Source organism: Delphinus delphis, chromosome 2, assembly GCF_949987515.2.
Source record: "Delphinus delphis chromosome 2, mDelDel1.2, whole genome shotgun sequence".
Taxonomy (NCBI): Eukaryota; Metazoa; Chordata; class Mammalia; order Artiodactyla; family Delphinidae; genus Delphinus; species Delphinus delphis.
The window spans coordinates 177,144,116-177,161,662 of record NC_082684.1 but is presented as its reverse complement, the minus strand read 5'-3'; the positions used below and the strand labels follow the sequence as shown (position 1 = coordinate 177,161,662).

The 17,547-nt window shown below is 49.1% G+C and overlaps 1 protein-coding gene across 2 annotated transcripts; it reads left to right on the top strand.

Annotated features, from left to right (window-relative positions):
* Positions 1 to 1,413: 1,413 nt before the first annotated feature.
* BAMBI (BMP and activin membrane bound inhibitor) lies at positions 1,414 to 6,473 on the top strand. 2 transcript variants are annotated; one of them, XM_060006370.2, is made up of 4 exons: positions 1,417 to 1,876; positions 4,846 to 4,947; positions 5,043 to 5,330; positions 5,723 to 6,473. In XM_060006370.2, the coding sequence occupies exons 3-4, from the start codon at positions 5,093 to 5,095 to the stop codon at positions 6,139 to 6,141; spliced, it is 657 nt and encodes a 218-aa protein (XP_059862353.1). In that variant the 5' UTR covers positions 1,417 to 1,876; positions 4,846 to 4,947; positions 5,043 to 5,092; the 3' UTR covers positions 6,142 to 6,473. The 2 variants fall into 2 exon arrangements, with proteins under 2 accessions (XP_059862352.1, XP_059862353.1); XM_060006369.2 differs by lacking the exon at positions 4,846 to 4,947 and having other exon boundaries at positions 1,414 to 1,876.
* Positions 6,474 to 17,547: the final 11,074 nt, after the last annotated feature.

Below are 17,547 nucleotides of genomic sequence, written 5' to 3'. Positions count from 1 at the left end.
ACTTAAGAAACGCCCGCTGCTGCTTACCTGGTGCCCTAACCAGTTTAACTGCCTCTTAAAACTTCTGCTGGGCTGGCGCTCCTCTCCTTTTAGACGCAATTTTGATCCAGTGAGGTAATGCGCAGAACATCAGTTTATGAAATTATTTTATTTTTTCTGCATATACACGTTATTTTTCAAAGGCAATTTCATTAACTACATCCTGCAGCTCTGTGGACTTACAACATTAATTTACAAGGTTGGCCTTGATTTTCAGTCGAGACATATATATGTATATGTGTGTGTGTGTGTATATACACACAAAAAAATATATGTATACAAAAAATAGAGAGAGAGAGAGATAGTTTTCTTCTTAGTCTTAATTTCTGCACTCTCTAGTCCTCAAGGGTTTGACTGCTTCTCCTGCCTTAGCGTTAAATGCGCCTTTCCCCCTCGCCCCACCCCTTGACATTTTATCAGGTAGCAAAAAGCTGGCTGATCCTAAAAGGAAATTTTGCAAATGGTTGACTTTTGTTAACCCCAGGTTTGGGAGGGAGGGGAGAAAAGAGCTTCCCTCAGATAAGAGTTTTAAACTGAATTTCCTCTCCACAAAAATAGAAAAACAACAGCAACCCTCCCAGGACCGCCTTTGGGCACTTTGTGGCGGGCAACCCCCCAAGTCCTAGTAAGTGAATTAGCATCTCAGAAGGGCGCTCCCCGCGGGGCTGGCACTGATCAGGGTCAGCCGGTGTGTTTGCCGGCGACTGTTCGGGGGGGTGGTTAATTGAGTGTCAGTCTCGGCCAGTGTCGTCTCGCTGGCGCCGGGCGCTTTTGGATTTGCTAATTCTCGTTAAGTGTCTGTGGCCGGCTACTCGTCCCGTCTACCCGGGAGAACTCGGCGGCCCCTGCAGATCGACAGCCTGTCTGGGCCTTATTGATCACTCGGCTGGGCGGACGCGCGGAAGGGGCGGGGGGAGGGCTGAACGCGCCCCCTTCCCGCCCGGACGCCCTCCCCGGGCGCGCGCCGGCCCGCAGGGCCCACGCCGGGGGCCGCCCCCGCTCCCCCGAGCTCCCGAGGCGCGCCGCGCGACGGGAGGGCTCCGAAGGCGGCCGCGCGGGTCACTCGCGAGTTTCGGGGAACGACAAGGAAGCCACGCGCTGGCGCACGCCGGCCCGAGGCAGCGCAGTGAGGGTCACGGAGGCGGGGGCCCGAGGCATGGCCTGAGGCCCGGCTCAACCAGCCGCTCCCGAAGGTCACGGGCGCGCGGCCTCCGCGAGGGGGAGCGCGGGAGACGGCCGGCGCCCTCCGCAGCCCAGACGCCGGCGCCGCTCGGAGCCGCGGGGCAGCGCCCTCAGCCCGCGCCCGGCCCCGCCCCCTGGCTGCGGGAGGAGCGGCTGGAGCCTGGCGGCCAATCGGACGGCGCCGGCGCGGCCGGGGCGGGGCGGCGCCGGCCGGCTCCCAGCGCGGGGCGCTATTTACGGCGAGGAGCCGGCCTGATCCGGGCGGGTGTAGGCGGCAGCTCGCGGCGGGCGGTGTCTGCGCGCTCCGGCGCTCGCGCCTTCGCCGAGTGGCCGGCCGAACGCGGGGAACGGAGCCGGGCGCCCACTCCGACCGCCGCGCCGAGCGGGCGGAGCGGAGGAGCGCGCCTTGCGGAGTCGGACCCTGCCCCGCGCGCCCTCCAGCCGCGCTCCATGCTCCGGCCGCGGCCCGGCCCCGCGCCCCGGGCAGCACCCATGCCCTGCACGCGCCGGGAGCCGTAGGCTGCTGCTGCGCCGCGGCTCCGGGAGCCGGCGGGGGCGCCGCGGCCGTGGGGGGCGTCCATGGATCGTCACTCCAGCTACATCTTCATCTGGCTGCAGCTCGAACTCTGCGCCATGGCCGTGCTGCTCACCAAAGGTGGGTGCCCGCCGGCCAGCCGGCTGGGCGCGCGCTCGCCGGGGAGGGCCGCGGGGTCCCGGGGCGCCCGCCGCCAGGGCTTTGTTAGCGGCGGGAGAGGTGGCCTCCCTCGCGGGGCCCGCAGGTCGCGACAAGTTGCCCGTCCTTAGAAGTCGCGGCGGTGGCTTCGCGGCCGCCCCGGGGTGTCCCGGGCCCGACGCGCGGAGATGGAGTGACAGCCTGCGGGCGAGTGGTTGTCAGTGTTTGTACAGGTCGGCCCGTCGTGAACTTCCGATCGCTGCAGCCGGGGAGCGGGGCCCGAGTGTGGGGCGGAGGCGGCCGGGAGGGACGGCGGACCCCGCCCCCGTCGCCCAGTGCCCGCGTGTGCGCGTCTCCGTCGTGAGCGTGTGTCTCGGTGGTCTGCGCGGCTCTGTATTTGAGTGTGTCTCTGCTGCGAGTGCGTGTCTGTATTGCAGTGTCTCTGTCCGTGAGTGTGTGTGTGTCTTCGAGCGAGGGTGCTTGTGAGCCCGCGAGCGTGTGTGCCGTCCGAGGGGTGTGCGTGTGTGCAGGAGTGTGGGCTGTGTTGCTTCTCAGGGGTTGGGAGGTGGGGGCTCTGTCAGCGGTCGTGTTTCCCACTCACCTCATATTTTATAAACGCTACTCAAAAAAAAAAAAAAAAAAGCAGCGGTCAGTTTCTTTTTTTCCCTGCAGGCTTTCGCCGTTTAGGTCGAAATAACCCAAACAACTGCCTCTGGGTTTCAAGGTCCCCCAGCCTCCCTCGCCAGGAACTCTCCCTGCTGTTTGCTCTGCGAACAGATACTTTTTTAGAAAATAGGAAGCATTTTTAGCTTTCTCCACCCCGCATCCCACGCCCCCTTTCCTCTAATTGCCATGTAGCAGGCATGAGGTTGAAGGATACGCCAGGCCAGCGAGGATGATGTGCTGCAGTATTTATTTACTTTGCAAGGAAGGCTGTAATCAACCCTAAATAACAGCCCTCGCGGGGTGCAGAGGGGAGCCTCCTGGCCCTATCAAAGGCCGGCCGAACGGGGCCGGACTGCGGCTGACATAAGTCGCAGATACCGAAACTATGTGCCTGATAATGATATAATTAGGGGATCAGAGGTTTCTGACTGCTGCGGACTTCAAACGCTTTGGAAGAAGCCCGCAGTCTCTCCTGTAGCCGTCCGGACTGAAGCAGACATTTTTGTTTAATCACCACATACAGTAACTAGAAAGGGGGGCAGACAGAAGAGCATTGTTCCCTGTTTCAAAATACCAGTCCCCTCCTGGCCTTCCACGTGCCACAGGAAGAAACTTTATGAAACGGCAGAAATAGAGTTTTAATACAGTAACACAAAAGTCCATTCAACTTGCTCCAATGTGGCTCCAATTAAAAAAAAAAAGTTGTTAGAGCTTTCCTAGTTACCTGTCAAGATTTTATTAGACTGTTTTAGGTCACTGAAAATACAGTCTTTCAAACAGGCTCTCGTAAACACTGAGGCAGCCTTCTACTTGTGTTCAGCTTCTTTTCTGCACGAGGTCTGAAGTGACTGGGATCAAAACTGACTTTTAATCTGTTTTATGTCTACTTTCAATCTGTCTGTGGAAATTGTCAGACTTAGGGATCTGCAGTCATCACCACTTAAGACCAGTGAGCTTTATGCGAAAGAGCAAGAAGCTTGGAAAGAGGAGTAAAGAGCTTCTGCGAAGCAGGCTTCTGACCGGAAGGTCCTGCTTACTGGAGAAGGGACCTGGGCCCAGACCAGGACAGCAGCAGGACAGGACAGGAGCAAGACCTCCAGCTTTGCGGGGTGGCACCCAGGTTGCCAAAGATCTGTGTTTACTTGGCTGCATTTTTAGACCTGAAGCATTAGCAGATGCCGGTGCAGGCTGAGCGCTCGGTCCGGTGGCCTGGAATTTGGACAGATAGTTAAATGAGACCTCTTACTCGGGCACTCGCGGGAGGAGGGAGGAAGAAAGGCGAGGCTGGGAAGAGGTTTGCAAAGCGGCAGTGCCCCGTGTCGGTGTTGGTGTTCAATTTCAGGGCGGCGGTTTCTGTAACCAGGCCGAACTTCAGAGGAGGAAGCTGGGGAGAGGTGTGTACCCGAGTTCAGTTCACAGCAGCTTCAGCCGTGGCAGGTGACAGTGGCCGCGGTCCACCGGGTCAGATAGCGTGTGAGCGAGCGCTCCCAGAGCCAGATAATTTCAACGAGAAGTTGACGTGGAAGCCTCAGATCTTGCGCTGTGACTTGCAACTCCCAAACTAAGTTTTATAAAGGAAACTTTTAATCACTTCCCATAGAAAAATTTGAGGTTTCCTTAAGGATTTTTCATTCAACCAGCAGAGGTTTTTCTGTTTCAGTGTTTCCCCTTTTAGATCCCATGTTGAATTACATAAAACTGGGGAGTCTGGGGCCGGGGGGGGGTGAGCCTTGCAGTTTTACCCCCTCCTCCCTGCTCCCAGTTTTATGACTTTCCATTTGGACTGAAAGAAACTGACTTTGGCAAGCAAACCACTAATTGTAAAGTGCCTAGTTCCTGTTTTACAGCATACTGGCTAAAAGCTCCCCTGCATGCAGAGATCTTTATAGGCAAAGTTTGCCTTTTCTAGAGAGGTTGCAAATAGCTACCCAGTTTCATAGTTTTCAGCCCCCCCGACCGGAGCAACTTCTAGATTGCTGTGTTTCTGGTTAGTAGCTTTACGAGATGTTAGCTAAGGCTCTTGCGTCTCGGTGCAGCCCTTTGAGGTAGTAACCGACTCAGCAGCTGCAATGGAATACGTACACTGACAGAATCTCAAAGCGTAGCGTTTCACGTTGTACGGTCGCGTAGGATTAACTGAGTAAATAATGTAATTTACCTTTTACGGTGGGAGAAATTATGGGGGTGATTATTTTGCTTCAGAAACAAAAGTGTTATTTTTCATTATCCGCTAACTTATCCTAAATTGAACTTTTCTCTGCTACGTGGATTAATACATTTCTAAGATGATATTTCCCTGGCTTGGGATCCAAGCACCGGCTTGCACAAAGGGCTTTCCCCGTCCACGCGGACTGCCCTTCGAAGCCCTCAGCTGAATATTCTCTAAAGTGAGTGTCTTTGAGATCGGGGGTTGAGCAGTTGCTTACGTGGATGCCTTATCTGGTCTCTGAAGCCGTCTGATGCAGTTTCCCCTTGTTTGCAGGTGAAATCAGATGCTACTGCGATGCCGCCCACTGCGTGGCTACTGGTTACATGTGTAAATCGGAGCTGAGCGCCTGCTTCTCCAAACTTCTTGATCCTCAGAACACAAATTCCCCTCTCACACACGGCTGCCTGGACGCTCTCGCAAGCACAGCAGATGTCTGCCAAGCCAGACAGGCCCACAACCACTCTGGCAGCGCTGCGCCCACGCTGGAGTGCTGCCACGAGGACATGTGCAATTACAGGGGGCTGCAGGACGTCCTCGCCCCGCCCAAGGGGGAGGCCTCAGGTAGGGAGAAGCCCTCTGACCGAGCCCTTGCCTGGTCTCTACTGGTTTTGTTGTTAATGTAATCGGGGATAGCAGAGGGAGAAGCACAGCTGGGTGCAAGGGGCATCTCTACTGGGTAGCTTTCGTGTCCGCGTGAGCGTTAGATGTCTGTCTGCGTAATAGGTTTTGCCTGTTTTTCCAACATTTTGAAGCCACTAAGAGACCATTACTAATCAGTAATGACAGTTCGAAAACAAGTGTTTTTGGAAGCTTCTCTGCCACACTGGCAGCATTTCTGTTCTAAATATTGATTGAATTGTAAGCTTCTCTTTAATGGGGTACCACGTTGAAAACGGAGGGGTGCCCGCAAACGTCTCCAGGAGGGCTTGATCGTTTTGCTTGTGTTCCTTTAGGACAAGGGAACAGGTATCAGCATGATGGGAGCAGAAACCTCATCACCAAGGTGCAGGAGCTGACGTCCTCCAAAGAGCTGTGGTTCCGGGCGGCGGTGATCGCCGTTCCCATCGCCGGGGGGCTGATCCTAGTGTTGCTGATTATGTTGGCCCTGAGGATGCTGCGGAGCGAGAGCAAGAGGCTGCAGGACCAGCGGCAGCAGATGCTGTCGCGTTTGCACTACAGCTTTCACGGACACCACTCCAAAAAGGGGCAGGTGGCAAAGCTAGACTTGGAGTGCATGGTGCCCGTGACCGGCCATGAGAACTGCTGTCTGACCTGCGACAAGACGAGACAGGCTGACCTCAGCCACGACCGGATCCTGTCGCTCGTGCACTGGGGCATGTACAGTGGGCACGGGAAGCTGGAGTTCGTATGACGGGGTCTCACGGAACTGGACCTCTGGGGCCCTTTGAGTTCTGCTGGCCGGGAGCACTTTATCTGAAGAAAAACAAACTCGCGTCATGACCTTCGAGAGATAGAATGACCTCTGCAAACAGAATCTTGGATATTTCTTCTGAAGGATTATTTGCACAGACTTAAATACAGTCAAAATGTATTATTTGCTTTAAAAGTATGAAAAGCAAAGAGAAGACTCTGTACACTGTTACCAGGGTTATTTGCATCCAGAGGGAGCTGGAATCGAGTACCTAAATAAAAGAACGTGTGCTCTGTGTAAGCTCCTACATCCTGATTTATCATAGAAGTTAAAAAAAAATATATATATATATATTTTTTTTTTTTGTCTGAAATTTTGCGGTGTCGTCATAAATTAAAAACTAAGCAGGAAGGGTAAGGAACTACGTATTAATGATACAGATGAAGGCCCGTCATCGCCCAGAGTAGGTCTCAACCATAGATTTTGGCTTAACTTTTTCACTTTTATTATTTTTTTAAACAAGACCAAGATCTCGTTTTTTCTTACGTGGCGCGTGTGTCATTTTCTTACAGTGTGGAGAATGTCTAGATGGGCACTGCCCGTCACTCAGTGTCTCACCCGCAATGTTTGGTGAGGATGATGCTGGTTTTTAGCTTTCGTCTCATAGAAGTCAGAAACTTATTTATACCAGGTCAGATATCACTGACCAGTTTCGGAAGTTGCCTTAGCAAAGAGTGGTATTTCGCAACTTGATCTAGGTGCTCTGGAATATGTTTTTAAATGTGTCTACCTCCGATCAAAAAAGGAAAAAAAGCTTTTACTAAATGAAACTTCGTTTTGGTAAAGTTCGTCACTGTCTACTTTTACTTCTTAATTCATCAGTTTATTGTGTCTCAAACCTAATTTAATATTTTGGACCCCAAATTTAGCCAAACATGATTGTACCATGTTCCTGGTTTTTAAGCCTTCCTTCCACACAGTGTTATTATTATTTTTTTTACTTCTCAATCTTTAGAAAGATTTTCCAGAGTGAACGTTATATATCGAGATTTAAATAACAGTTTCCTCCCTAAATGATTCTTTTATTTATATAATCAAATAGACTTGGTTTTAGCCACTAACACACTATGTAACAGTGTTCCCACTCCTGGAGGACTTCGGCAATACAGCCCAGCCTGAATTTAAACCCATGCCACATTTGTTTACTTTCTCCCCCCAGATGGGTCTTTGCTATCTTAAATGTGAGAATAATTTGTAGGTTCTTTTCTCAGTACTTTTGTATATTTGAAACTTTTGCTTAAAAATTAACCTATAGCCTGCATATTTGAGTACATGGGGGTTTTCTTTTACGAATGTTAAAGGATGTTTTGCATTTTTTTCTGGGATATTTTATGATCAGTATAATTTGGGTCCCTTAAGAAGACAGGTGCAGTCGCCCAGTTGGTGGAAGAACCTGAGTTGAAATGACTAGTCTAAAAATGAATACCTAGGTTATTTAGGAACTAGTGGACCACAGCCCCAAACAAATTAGGCTATGGAATAAATATGCGTTTTAATAAATGGCATTCGTGTTGTGCTTTTTGAGGTTGACAATTCTTGCACGCATGACTTACAATTTATAAAAGGTATTACGTTTTATGTGTGTCCATTTTTGAGGGAGTCAAAGAATTTTGGGGCCTAACTCTCCAAACCTAAGAGAACGGATCAAAATGGCCAGTTGGTGAAATTTCCACCCTCACCGCCTCTTCCAAGCTTTAGATCAAATTGCAGTAATTTTGTAGCCTGAAGGTTGAAAGACTTCTTGCCTCTTCTGCGTCCTCACGTCAGGGAGCGCGTCATGCAAGTCCCATGACTCTGAAGTGGCCTGTTCCCTTGCTTGGCCCGCTCTTATTCTTGATTCACCCCATTTCTTCCAAATACCAGTTAACTAGGAACTCAGGAATTCATTAGGAAATAAATAGAACAGTGAAGGATTGAAATTTATACTCTTGGAAACACTTTGAAATCAGTGAATTCCATCCTCCAGGAAGGCCTGCATCTGGGCTGGTGCTAAGGTCAGGGAAGTTTAGTGGCAGGTGAACACAAAGTGTCTCCACGTGGTTCTGTTTGGGCCGAGCTGCTTCCTGTTCTTTCTTGCGTAAAGGAGGCTGTTTACACCTCCCTGTTGGTGGGACGGTGGCTCTGTGCTCAGGGTGTCCTCAAGTTGTAGCCGCGTAATAGGCAGGACCTGTCTCTTTCCGTAATAACAAACCCTCTGCCTTTGCTATCTCCTTATTTAGTATTTGTACACGTTCTTGCCACCAGTTTTAAAGTCGGATCTGCACATAACTTGGACTTTTGACGAAAATATTGCAGGTTTCTCCACTTTGATTTTTCTAAGAACTAAATATAGTGTCTACTTTTGGTTCCCTGCGAGAGTGTAGAGGTTGCCAAGAGCGGAGATAGAGGACCCTTCATGAAATAATGACCTAGCTGATGCGGTGATGTAAGGATGGTGATGGATTTGTTTGTCTTTCCCTCATAGAGATGTTTGCCATTACGCTGAGGTGTCAGGACACGGCTGGGCTTACCAGGAACGGTCCTCGGTTAATATTGACATAGAACTCCCCCCAAAAGTAATTTTCCCTTTCTAAGTGGAAATTTGCCCAAACCAGAGACAAATGGGACCAAATTTGCCATGATGTTTCTGTACGTACACCCCTTAAACATTTCTGCCCCCTTTGAAAAAATTGATCTGTCCGTGGTTACATCTTTTATGTGATTTTTCCTCCCTTATTTTGAATGGCTCAGAGGCTTCCTAGAAATTGACTGGTGTGTCTCTAATTTCTGCTGAACTGATTTTATTAAAAACACTGCACCATAGGGGGTTTGACCTCCCTCCTAAAATACCAAACATGTCTGCTTTAGAAAATCACAAAGCTCTCCTCTGAAGAGCTTGTAAATCTGGTTTCAATATGGCTTGATTATAGACTAAAAGCTTGAAAGCAGTGGCGTCTAGTGTCATGAGTCTGGAACTAGCCTTTTTGGGGCCAGGACAGCTTTTTTTCCTTAGAGCCTCTAATTGTTCCTCTTCTGTGTCTCTTAGCCCAAATAACTTTAAACATACGAAAGCTACGTGGTGTGATGAGGTTGAACTCATCCAAGGTAGCAGTCCAGAGCACTTGCGGGTCTCACAGCCTGGGTTCCTGTGCTCCCCTGTTCCCAGACGTGTGAACTTGGGCACATTACTTAGGCTCTTTGGATACTCAGTTCAGTTACCCACACAACGGGGGCTGTAATTACACCTTATGTGATTCTTGCGATGAGGTGTAGGAGGCGGTATTCCTGCTAATACACGAGTCTTGGATGAACTCAAGTCCCGCCCCCACCAAATCCTCAAAATTGGAGAACGGATACCTGTTTTTTATACAGTGGATAGTTTTATTTTACTCTTTAGTATTTCAGATCTTTGCACATTTGAGGTTTGCAAGCCCTTCTTCAGTTGCCTGCAGACTGGATTTAACTTTTTAAATATTCACTTTCAATTGACTGCTTTTAGCCTCTCCTAGCTACAGATCATGTTGGTTTGTAATTGTTTCCTTTTGCGATAATCTGGACGGCACTGATAGGAACGTTTTCATTGTGTGCACCTATCCCGTTGGATGTTTGACGGAAGGAAGTTCTCTCAGAGTTTCAGCTGCTCCAGGCGCTTAATCCATTGAGAAGACCACAAAAGCCAGGTTAGGTGTCAGAGTGCGTCAGAATTGCTTGACAGTTTGTGTCTGATGCATTCTGAGCAAGTGCTACTATCAATTACAGTCGGCCCCATAGGTGTTCCCGACAAAATACAGCGGTTCCGCTGGTTTGGAGGACTTTGTGAATGTTTTCGGGGGGCGCCCTACTTAGTAAACAATCTACTTAATTTCCCTGGATGAAGTTAATTTAGTTATTACTCTGTGGGTCACAGTCATCACGAGAAAAAGAACTGCTGCAACACCAACTCACTCCCTTCCTTCCACCCAATTCATTCTGTGGATGTTGCCCTCACTGCTGACAAAAAAAACAGACCCTCGATCTGAGAATCTGAGATCCAATGCAATAATGAAATTAAATGCTCTTTCAAGTTTTGACAACTCTTTATTTGAGGTACAGTTTTAGACTAACCACAGCCTTAGAGCCTCTAATTGTTAATTTGCTAACACTGCACGGTTCTGCAGTGCGGTGGTATCATTCGCTTGTCTGCCATTCCAGAAATTTGGAGATAGAATTGGGAAGGGGGACAGAGCTGAGTTTAACCAGATAGTAGGGTTTACTTGCAGCAAGGCAGCAATTTTCCAGTGGTTCTGCTCTGTAACCTTTAGAAGTTTTTGTTACTTGGGGAGGGCTACCAACCTTACAGCCGCAAGCGTTGCCCTTTATGTGAATGTGAATGTGGATAACCAGATGGGTATTGATGAGCAATCTTGGAGACACTTTGAATGAGCAGTTAGGTAACATCTCAAGGCATTTAAGGAGATTCCTCAAGACTTCAGGAGATTCGTCTGCCTAGTAGCCAGCGGCCAGATGGCCTCTGGGGGCTATTTCAAATTGCATTTAGTTGCCTGTATCTTGCAGATTAGATGCTATTGGACTAAGCCTGAGCACAACCCTGGGAAGAGAGTGCATAACTGTTTATCACACACCGTATGTGTCCACACAGGCCATGCCGCGGCCAAACGGTCTTTGTAATCCTGGAGCGATTGTACATTTAACAGATTTCAGGGGGGCGTGTAAGTAGGTGTTGGAATTTGTCAGTGATTTGTTTTGAGACACTTGAAGACTGTGTTAGTTGTGATGAATTAATCGGGTCAGAGGCTGTCGTGTGGGTTTACTCTGAAAGATCTCGCGTTACAGACCTAATGGGACAAAAATTGTGTTAGCAGTCGAAACCAAGAGGAATGCAGAAAACGCCTTACCCCTGGTCTCTCCCCCTTGGCATTTCCCTGGGGACTAATGAGGACAGTGGAGAGACACCACACGTCAAGCCGTTTCTGCCTTTTCAAGCATTAGACGTTCAGGTGGAAACCTTGTTCACTAAGTGCAGTGGATGTAATTTTGATACCATAGACTTTAACTCACGGTTGCCTTGGAGAATGGGCTATTCCTCACCTGGATTTAGGGATTAAACTGTGAACTCCTCGTGGGGAGGAGCTAGCATCAGTCACCTTTGTAGGTTTCCACAATCCAAGGAGAGAGTGAGATGAAGGACAGATCAAGGCTTCTTGTCAACAGGCATCTGAATTTAGACTGTCAGTAAATAAAGAAACATTGTCTTCTGTTTGTTTCTCTACCCCAGACTACAGTTTCCCAGATGTGTAATTTTTTTCTCTGGGAAGCCTAAAGGAAAGCAGATTGCTAGTGAAGGGAGAAAGCACTGAGGCGTGGCCCAGTCCGCTAGCCACCTTTTAATGTTAGCACAGCCTCCAGGTTCATTGAAGGAAACTGATTCTTACCAGAAAGTATATCCTCCTCCCACCATGAAACCAAGAGCTGTACTTTCATCTTAGTATTTTTAAATATCCAAGATTTTCATCAAATATGGTTTCTCTAAGGAGTCAGGAATAAGTGCCCGAGCGCTGTGCTCATCACAGAGCTCAGGGATCTGGAACTTGCAGGTGGATACGCTATTTCAGCCGCAACTGCAGCAACTGGGGCAACTTTGGCGAATTCTTTTCTTCTCCTGGAAATGAGCCTCTGACCAGATGCTATAATAAAAGCAAAGAATAGTCTGCTGTGTCTTTTATTCAAGGACACACCAAAAGTTACAAATAAATTACCTGCCCCCTTCAAACGTTCGGCATTTTCATCTGAAAATGCTTGTACTTCAAAAGCCAAGGGCTTCTGGTGCGTCCGTTTACAGTTTTATAAATTTAGACTTTCTATAGCTTTCTTTTATTACATTATTATGTAGTTTTTATTATTGTAATATAATTATTATACTATTATATATTATACTAATATAATCAATATAATACAACATGATATAATTAATATAGCATTAATAACATTAACTTTATTAATATATTATATCATATAAATATATTACTAGTTAATATACATAATGTAGTTGATATTTTATATTTCATTGTTTTTTATTATTATATAGTTTATTATATTTTATATATATATATTATTTCGAAACTTAGTCATGCATAGATAAGTAACCAAAGGTAAATTTAAGATGTACGTGTAGAGGGTGTTCATTCACGCCTTTCCAATCCTCATATTATTTCTAGTGTCCCATATTCTTTTATTTATTTAAAAACATTTTATATGTACCTGTATTTATATTTTCGATGAGTCCTGGCTCAAAGCGACGTCAACCCGCTGCCAGCAGTGTTTGTTAGAAATACGAGTGAAGTGTGGAAAAGAGGAACGCCATTTCCTCAAAAGCAGCACTGGTGTCGGCCAGCATTTTCAAAGGCACATTTTCTGCAGAATCTGCCGTGGCAGCGATCCTGCGGGTCTCCCCTGGGACGCTTCGTGTCCCGCTACGATGTCACAGGAGGACGAAGCACGGAGGTGGCACTGCTGGCGGGGCCGTCTGAAGGGGGTCGTCCGTCCCTGCGGGATGCTGAATGTCAAGGGTCATTTCCCGAGCCTGACGCTTGACTGTGAAGCGGGTTAGGAGGTCAATCTTTCCAGGCGCTGGCCTGTGACGAGCACTAGAGGTGGACCATAAACCCCGACGTCCTCACCCACCTTGTTTAACCACAGGACGCTGTTGGTTGGCATTTGTGTGCAAATTGCGGTGAGTACCTCACCGGTGGCTTTGAAATGTTCGGTTTGTTTATCCCAACGTGGGAAGCCCGGCCTCTTCTTGGTGGGGGAAGGTTCATGGGGCTCTTATTCGTGGCCCTCAGCAGTGAATGAAGTCCAGCAGTGACCGACACCCTCGGCGTTTTCATTCGCTCACGCTGGCCTTCGGGAGTGCAAGTGGCCGCTGGTCCCTGGACTGACCTGGACGGAGGGGCCCCCAGGAGCCGCCGGCTCTCGGGTGGTGGAGCTCCCCTCCACCTCTGCTCCCGGCTGGGCCTGAGCCACCAAAGCAGCAGGTGACCGAAAGGGGAAAACTCCTGTCTTCAGAATATCCATCACATAAACACTGTGTCTGGAGAAAAATAAATTGGCCATTTCCTGTGGCTTCCTCTCCCCACCTATTCTGGGAAAAGGCCCCTCCCTCCTGGGCTTGAAGAAGATCTGCGGTGAAGTCCCTCCCTAGGTGGGTCTTTGTGGGAACTTGCTTGAGTCAAAAGCAGTCGTTCAAAGTGCTCGTCCGGACGTTTTAATCGTCTTTACAGGGGCCGTGGCGGTATGGTTCTGGCTTGCGAGGGACCTGGGTTTGCATCCCGACTTGGCTTACCTGTGGTGGGACCTCAGCCTAACTAACCCCTGTTTCCTCACTGACACGCGAAGATAATAATGTTCTCGGCACTTTGGGCTGTTGGGAGGATTAACTAAGATAATGAAAATAAAGGTTTAGCTCAATCCTTTGTGGAGTTGTAAATGTTAGCCATCACGACGAGATGTCCCTTCATAAACGCTCACGATGCTTAGAACAGACGCACAGGTGCCCGGGGGTCCGCAGGCCCGCTTTACAGTCCAAGAGACAGACTGGATAGTTTCAAAGATCTAGTGACGTGCCGTCGTTTTTGTATGTGTGTCTTTAATTTGTGCAGGTTAACCTTCCGCGTTTATAGTTTGCTCAAGACAGTAGGAAAGTACTTCATTTTAATTGAAAAAAATATGGAAACTACAATATCCCTGGTAGGAAAAGTTTACTTATTAGGAACCTTTATGATGTCTGCATCAGCAGAGAGCAGATTGCGTAACGCTCCCCACAGTCAGGGAGGGCACGTTATCTGCTCCCTGACAACAGATGCCTGTTTTTGCGTTTTTGCACGTTCTGTTAATGAATACACACCTCCCGAATGTGCTGGTCTGCCTGGCTGGCCTGGTGACAGAGGGGCCAGCCACAGGCCACAGCTTCGAGCCCAGGTAGCACAAGCACGTGGCCTGGCCCCCCGTTTTGCCACTCGGGGGTCCGTGTGCTGAGCTGGTGAGAGTCATCTCCACAGGAAGGCGAGAGGCATATTAAGATTTTGTTCCGGACCATTCCTGGGTTCCATAAGCTCAGTGAGGACTGCTCTCATGAGAATCTGTGCTTCTACGGAATCTGTTGGCCTAAAACCACACTGCAGGGGCTTCCCTGGTGGTGCAGTGGTTAAGAATCCGCCTGCCAGTGCAGGGGACACGGGTTCGAGCCCTGGTCCGGGAAGATCCCACATGCGGCGAAGCAACTAAGCCCGTGCGCCACAACTACTGCTCCTGAGCTCTAGAGCCTACGAGCCACAACTACTGAGCCCACGAGCCACAACTACTGAAGCCCGCGCGCCTAGAGCCCGTGCTCCACAACAAGAGAAGCCACTGCAATGAGAAGCCCGCGCACCGCAACGAAGAGTAGCCCCCGCTTGCTACAACTAGAGAAAGCCCGCACACAGAAACAGACCCAACACAGCCAAAAATAAATAAATAAAATAAATAAATTTATTAAAAAAAAACACACTGCAGCTTTGATAATAGGAGAACCAATCATAAATCCACCAATTTGTCATTTATTTTTCCTTATGAGGAATGTGGTGACACGGGTCGTCCTGTGTCTCTGAGTGTTCCTGTAGGCCAGCCTCGTGGGCATGTCACTTAAGAAGTTGACAGATCAGCGGGGCTGCCCCAGCCCAGGGCTCTGTCTGTGGGTCCCATGTCCGTCGACACAGCACCTTCGAGCAGCCCCAGCCTCTTCCTGGACCGCCTGCGTGTGAGAGGCGGGTGGCAGGTGCAGCGCGTCTCTCTTTAGCTCTGGAACCGTTCCCCCCATCCTAGGTCTTTTGCCCCTTGTTTCTTCAGACCCGCTTGGATGTGGCTTGCATTGTTAATGATTAACGTCAGGCCCCCATCTCTCCCCCTAGGCTTGGGGTGTCCTGTCTGTGACACTCCACAGCTCAGGCCATCTCTCTGGGTTCTGCGTCAGGCCGGTTTCGCGCCCTTTTGCTCTGACTTAATGTCATGTTTCTCCTGTGAGCGTGTCTCTAGGTTTGGCTTTTCTGCCTAGCCTGTTTGTCTTCCAGTAATATGACTGGACACAGACCTTTCACTTCGGCTTTGACTGGGATGCGCTCTGTGTCAGCCCTGGTGCCGTGATGTCAGGCTGGCCACAGCCAGCGCTGGACCAGGCCCGAGTCACCCTGCCTGCCTGGGCTTGGGAACACTGGACTCTTGCTTAGATACAAACTTGGCTTCACACTCAAGAATCACATGTTCATTAACCTCACCTAGACACATCTAACCCTACATTCCTGGTGGGCGTTCCTTACCCAAAGATAATGTAGGATTGGACCCTGTGCACTTAGGGGGTCAGAGGTAAGTTGGAGTCCTCATGGCCAAGACAGTGGTTGAAGGAGGTGACCCGCACCACTGGGAGTGAGGACACGCTGGCAGTTTCTCTGGTGGCCCCTGAGCTCATCACAAAAGGGGCTGTCCGTTTTTTCCGGGCCCTGGTCTGACGGTTTGCACTGAAATCTGCTATAATTGCTCTAATTCTTGCTGCAGGCAGAACAATTTAGGCGCAGCCACTCTTTGGTTCTCCGCGGTGCCATTTCCAGTTCCCTCCAGCCTGTTACGTTGCCCGTGAGAAGGAGAAATAAGTCTTCCACACCCACCGGGAGGCTTCTCTAAGGAGCCAAGGGGGCGCTCCTGGCAGAGCCGGGAGAAACGAAGAGACCTGCGCCTTCCCAAGCGTGCCTGCTCCCCGTGGCTGGAGGCTGCCTGAATTCACAGGCCCAGGAACCACCAGCTGGATCTGGTCGGATGAGATGTTACAGGTTTTCTGGCCAAACTGTTGGCCCACAGAGGCAGCTGGTCAGGCTGTCAGCCCCTGGCTCCCCTGGCAGGGTGGTTCAAGCCCAGGATGTCAGAGGGGGTGAGCACCCCGCCCTGGCCAGGCCTAGTGGGGATGTGCGCCCCAGAAAGCCCACGGGCTTCTGCCGCAGGCTCCTTGACGCCCTGTGTCAAGGTGGGGTCTGGGCAGTGCTGGCCACAGGCTGGCTGAGGACGCGCCGCAGCCTTGGCAGCCCGTGGAGAGGGGCTGCAGAGCCTTCCTGCGTGCTCTGGCCCGTTCCTTGGGTAGCACGATGATCCCTGCACAGCGCAGGGATCGATAAAAGCTACCACAGCTGCTGCTGTTTCTCTGCTAACATCGTTCTCCTGGCCCCTGTTCACTATGGTGCAACTATGATGAAGTCGGTTCTTAGTTTTTGAAAAAGAAGCCATTTGTTCAAAAATTCCACACTGACTAGTGAGACTGAGTCAATCATGCCATCTTTCAGCTTCTTTTTTTTCATTTGTAAAATGAGAGTCACAATAACACTGTTTCCTTCCCACCTTAGAAGTATGCTATGGGAATTCTGCACGGCTAGCAAGGCCTTTTGAGCTCCTTGGGAAAGGCACTATAAAATAAAAATCACTGTTAAGGTACTGTTTTGAAATAAAGAGAAAGATTCTCGTGTTTCTGTATTTTTATTTCTTTTATACTTCTTGTTCTATTACTCTTTCAATATCGGTTTTGAATCATTTCTCCTCTCTCTAATATTTATAATGAAACCATAAAATTTGCTTTAAGGAGACAGAACATGGTCTACATAGCAGTTACAAGGTTAGGGCCATCTTTCCTTTTTTCCACCAATACAAGCATTACCTGTTTGAAGTATTGTTTCTAATTGAATTTACATTTACAGAAAACCTCAGGCTTAGAATTTGGGCCAAGGTGGGTAGAGAGAAAAGTCCAAACAGTATAATTATCAGAAGTGGTAGCGGCACTGTTGAGTACAGTCTGAACCAAACATGCTGACTTTTCTTAATGTCCTGAATAAAAATGAAACAAGTTCAGCAACAACCACAAGCAAAAAAAAGGAAGGAAGGAAAGAAAAAGAAAATGACGCAACAAAACAAAAACCGTAGAATTCTGCTTAAAAATCACCTTAACCTTTGTACTTTTCCGCTACTTAAGGCAAATATTATATAGCAATGAAACTGTCTTTTGTTTTTGAAAATTTTCTGCAATTAGCTGAAATGTTAAGATTAGTAGGCTGTGTCATGGTTAGAACAAGAAGAAGAAATATTTATGTTTCTTGTTCACCTACCCCTAAGTGTTTAATATTTAAATATTGCAAATTGGGGTCTTTTCTGCCTACCCCACCGTTGGAGGAAACTGACTAGATGGCTTGCCCAAGGCGGACGCCGGGAACAGGGATTTCTGCCTAGGACTGCATTCCCGGCCACATTCCCCTAATAGGTCCTGAGAGATTGTGAGAAAACTAAAATCAGGTTCACAAC

Excerpts from the sequence above, each read along its gene's own strand:
- BAMBI (XM_060006369.2), top strand. The coding sequence starts at position 1,801 with ATGGATCGTCACTCCAGCTACATCTTCATCTGGCTGCAGCTCGAACTC. Across the intron at positions 1,877-5,042 it reads GGCCGTGCTGCTCACCAAAG|GTGAAATCAGATGCTACTGC; the intron begins GTGGGTGCCCGC and ends CCTTGTTTGCAG. Across the intron at positions 5,331-5,722 it reads GCCCAAGGGGGAGGCCTCAG|GACAAGGGAACAGGTATCAG; the intron begins GTAGGGAGAAGC and ends GTGTTCCTTTAG.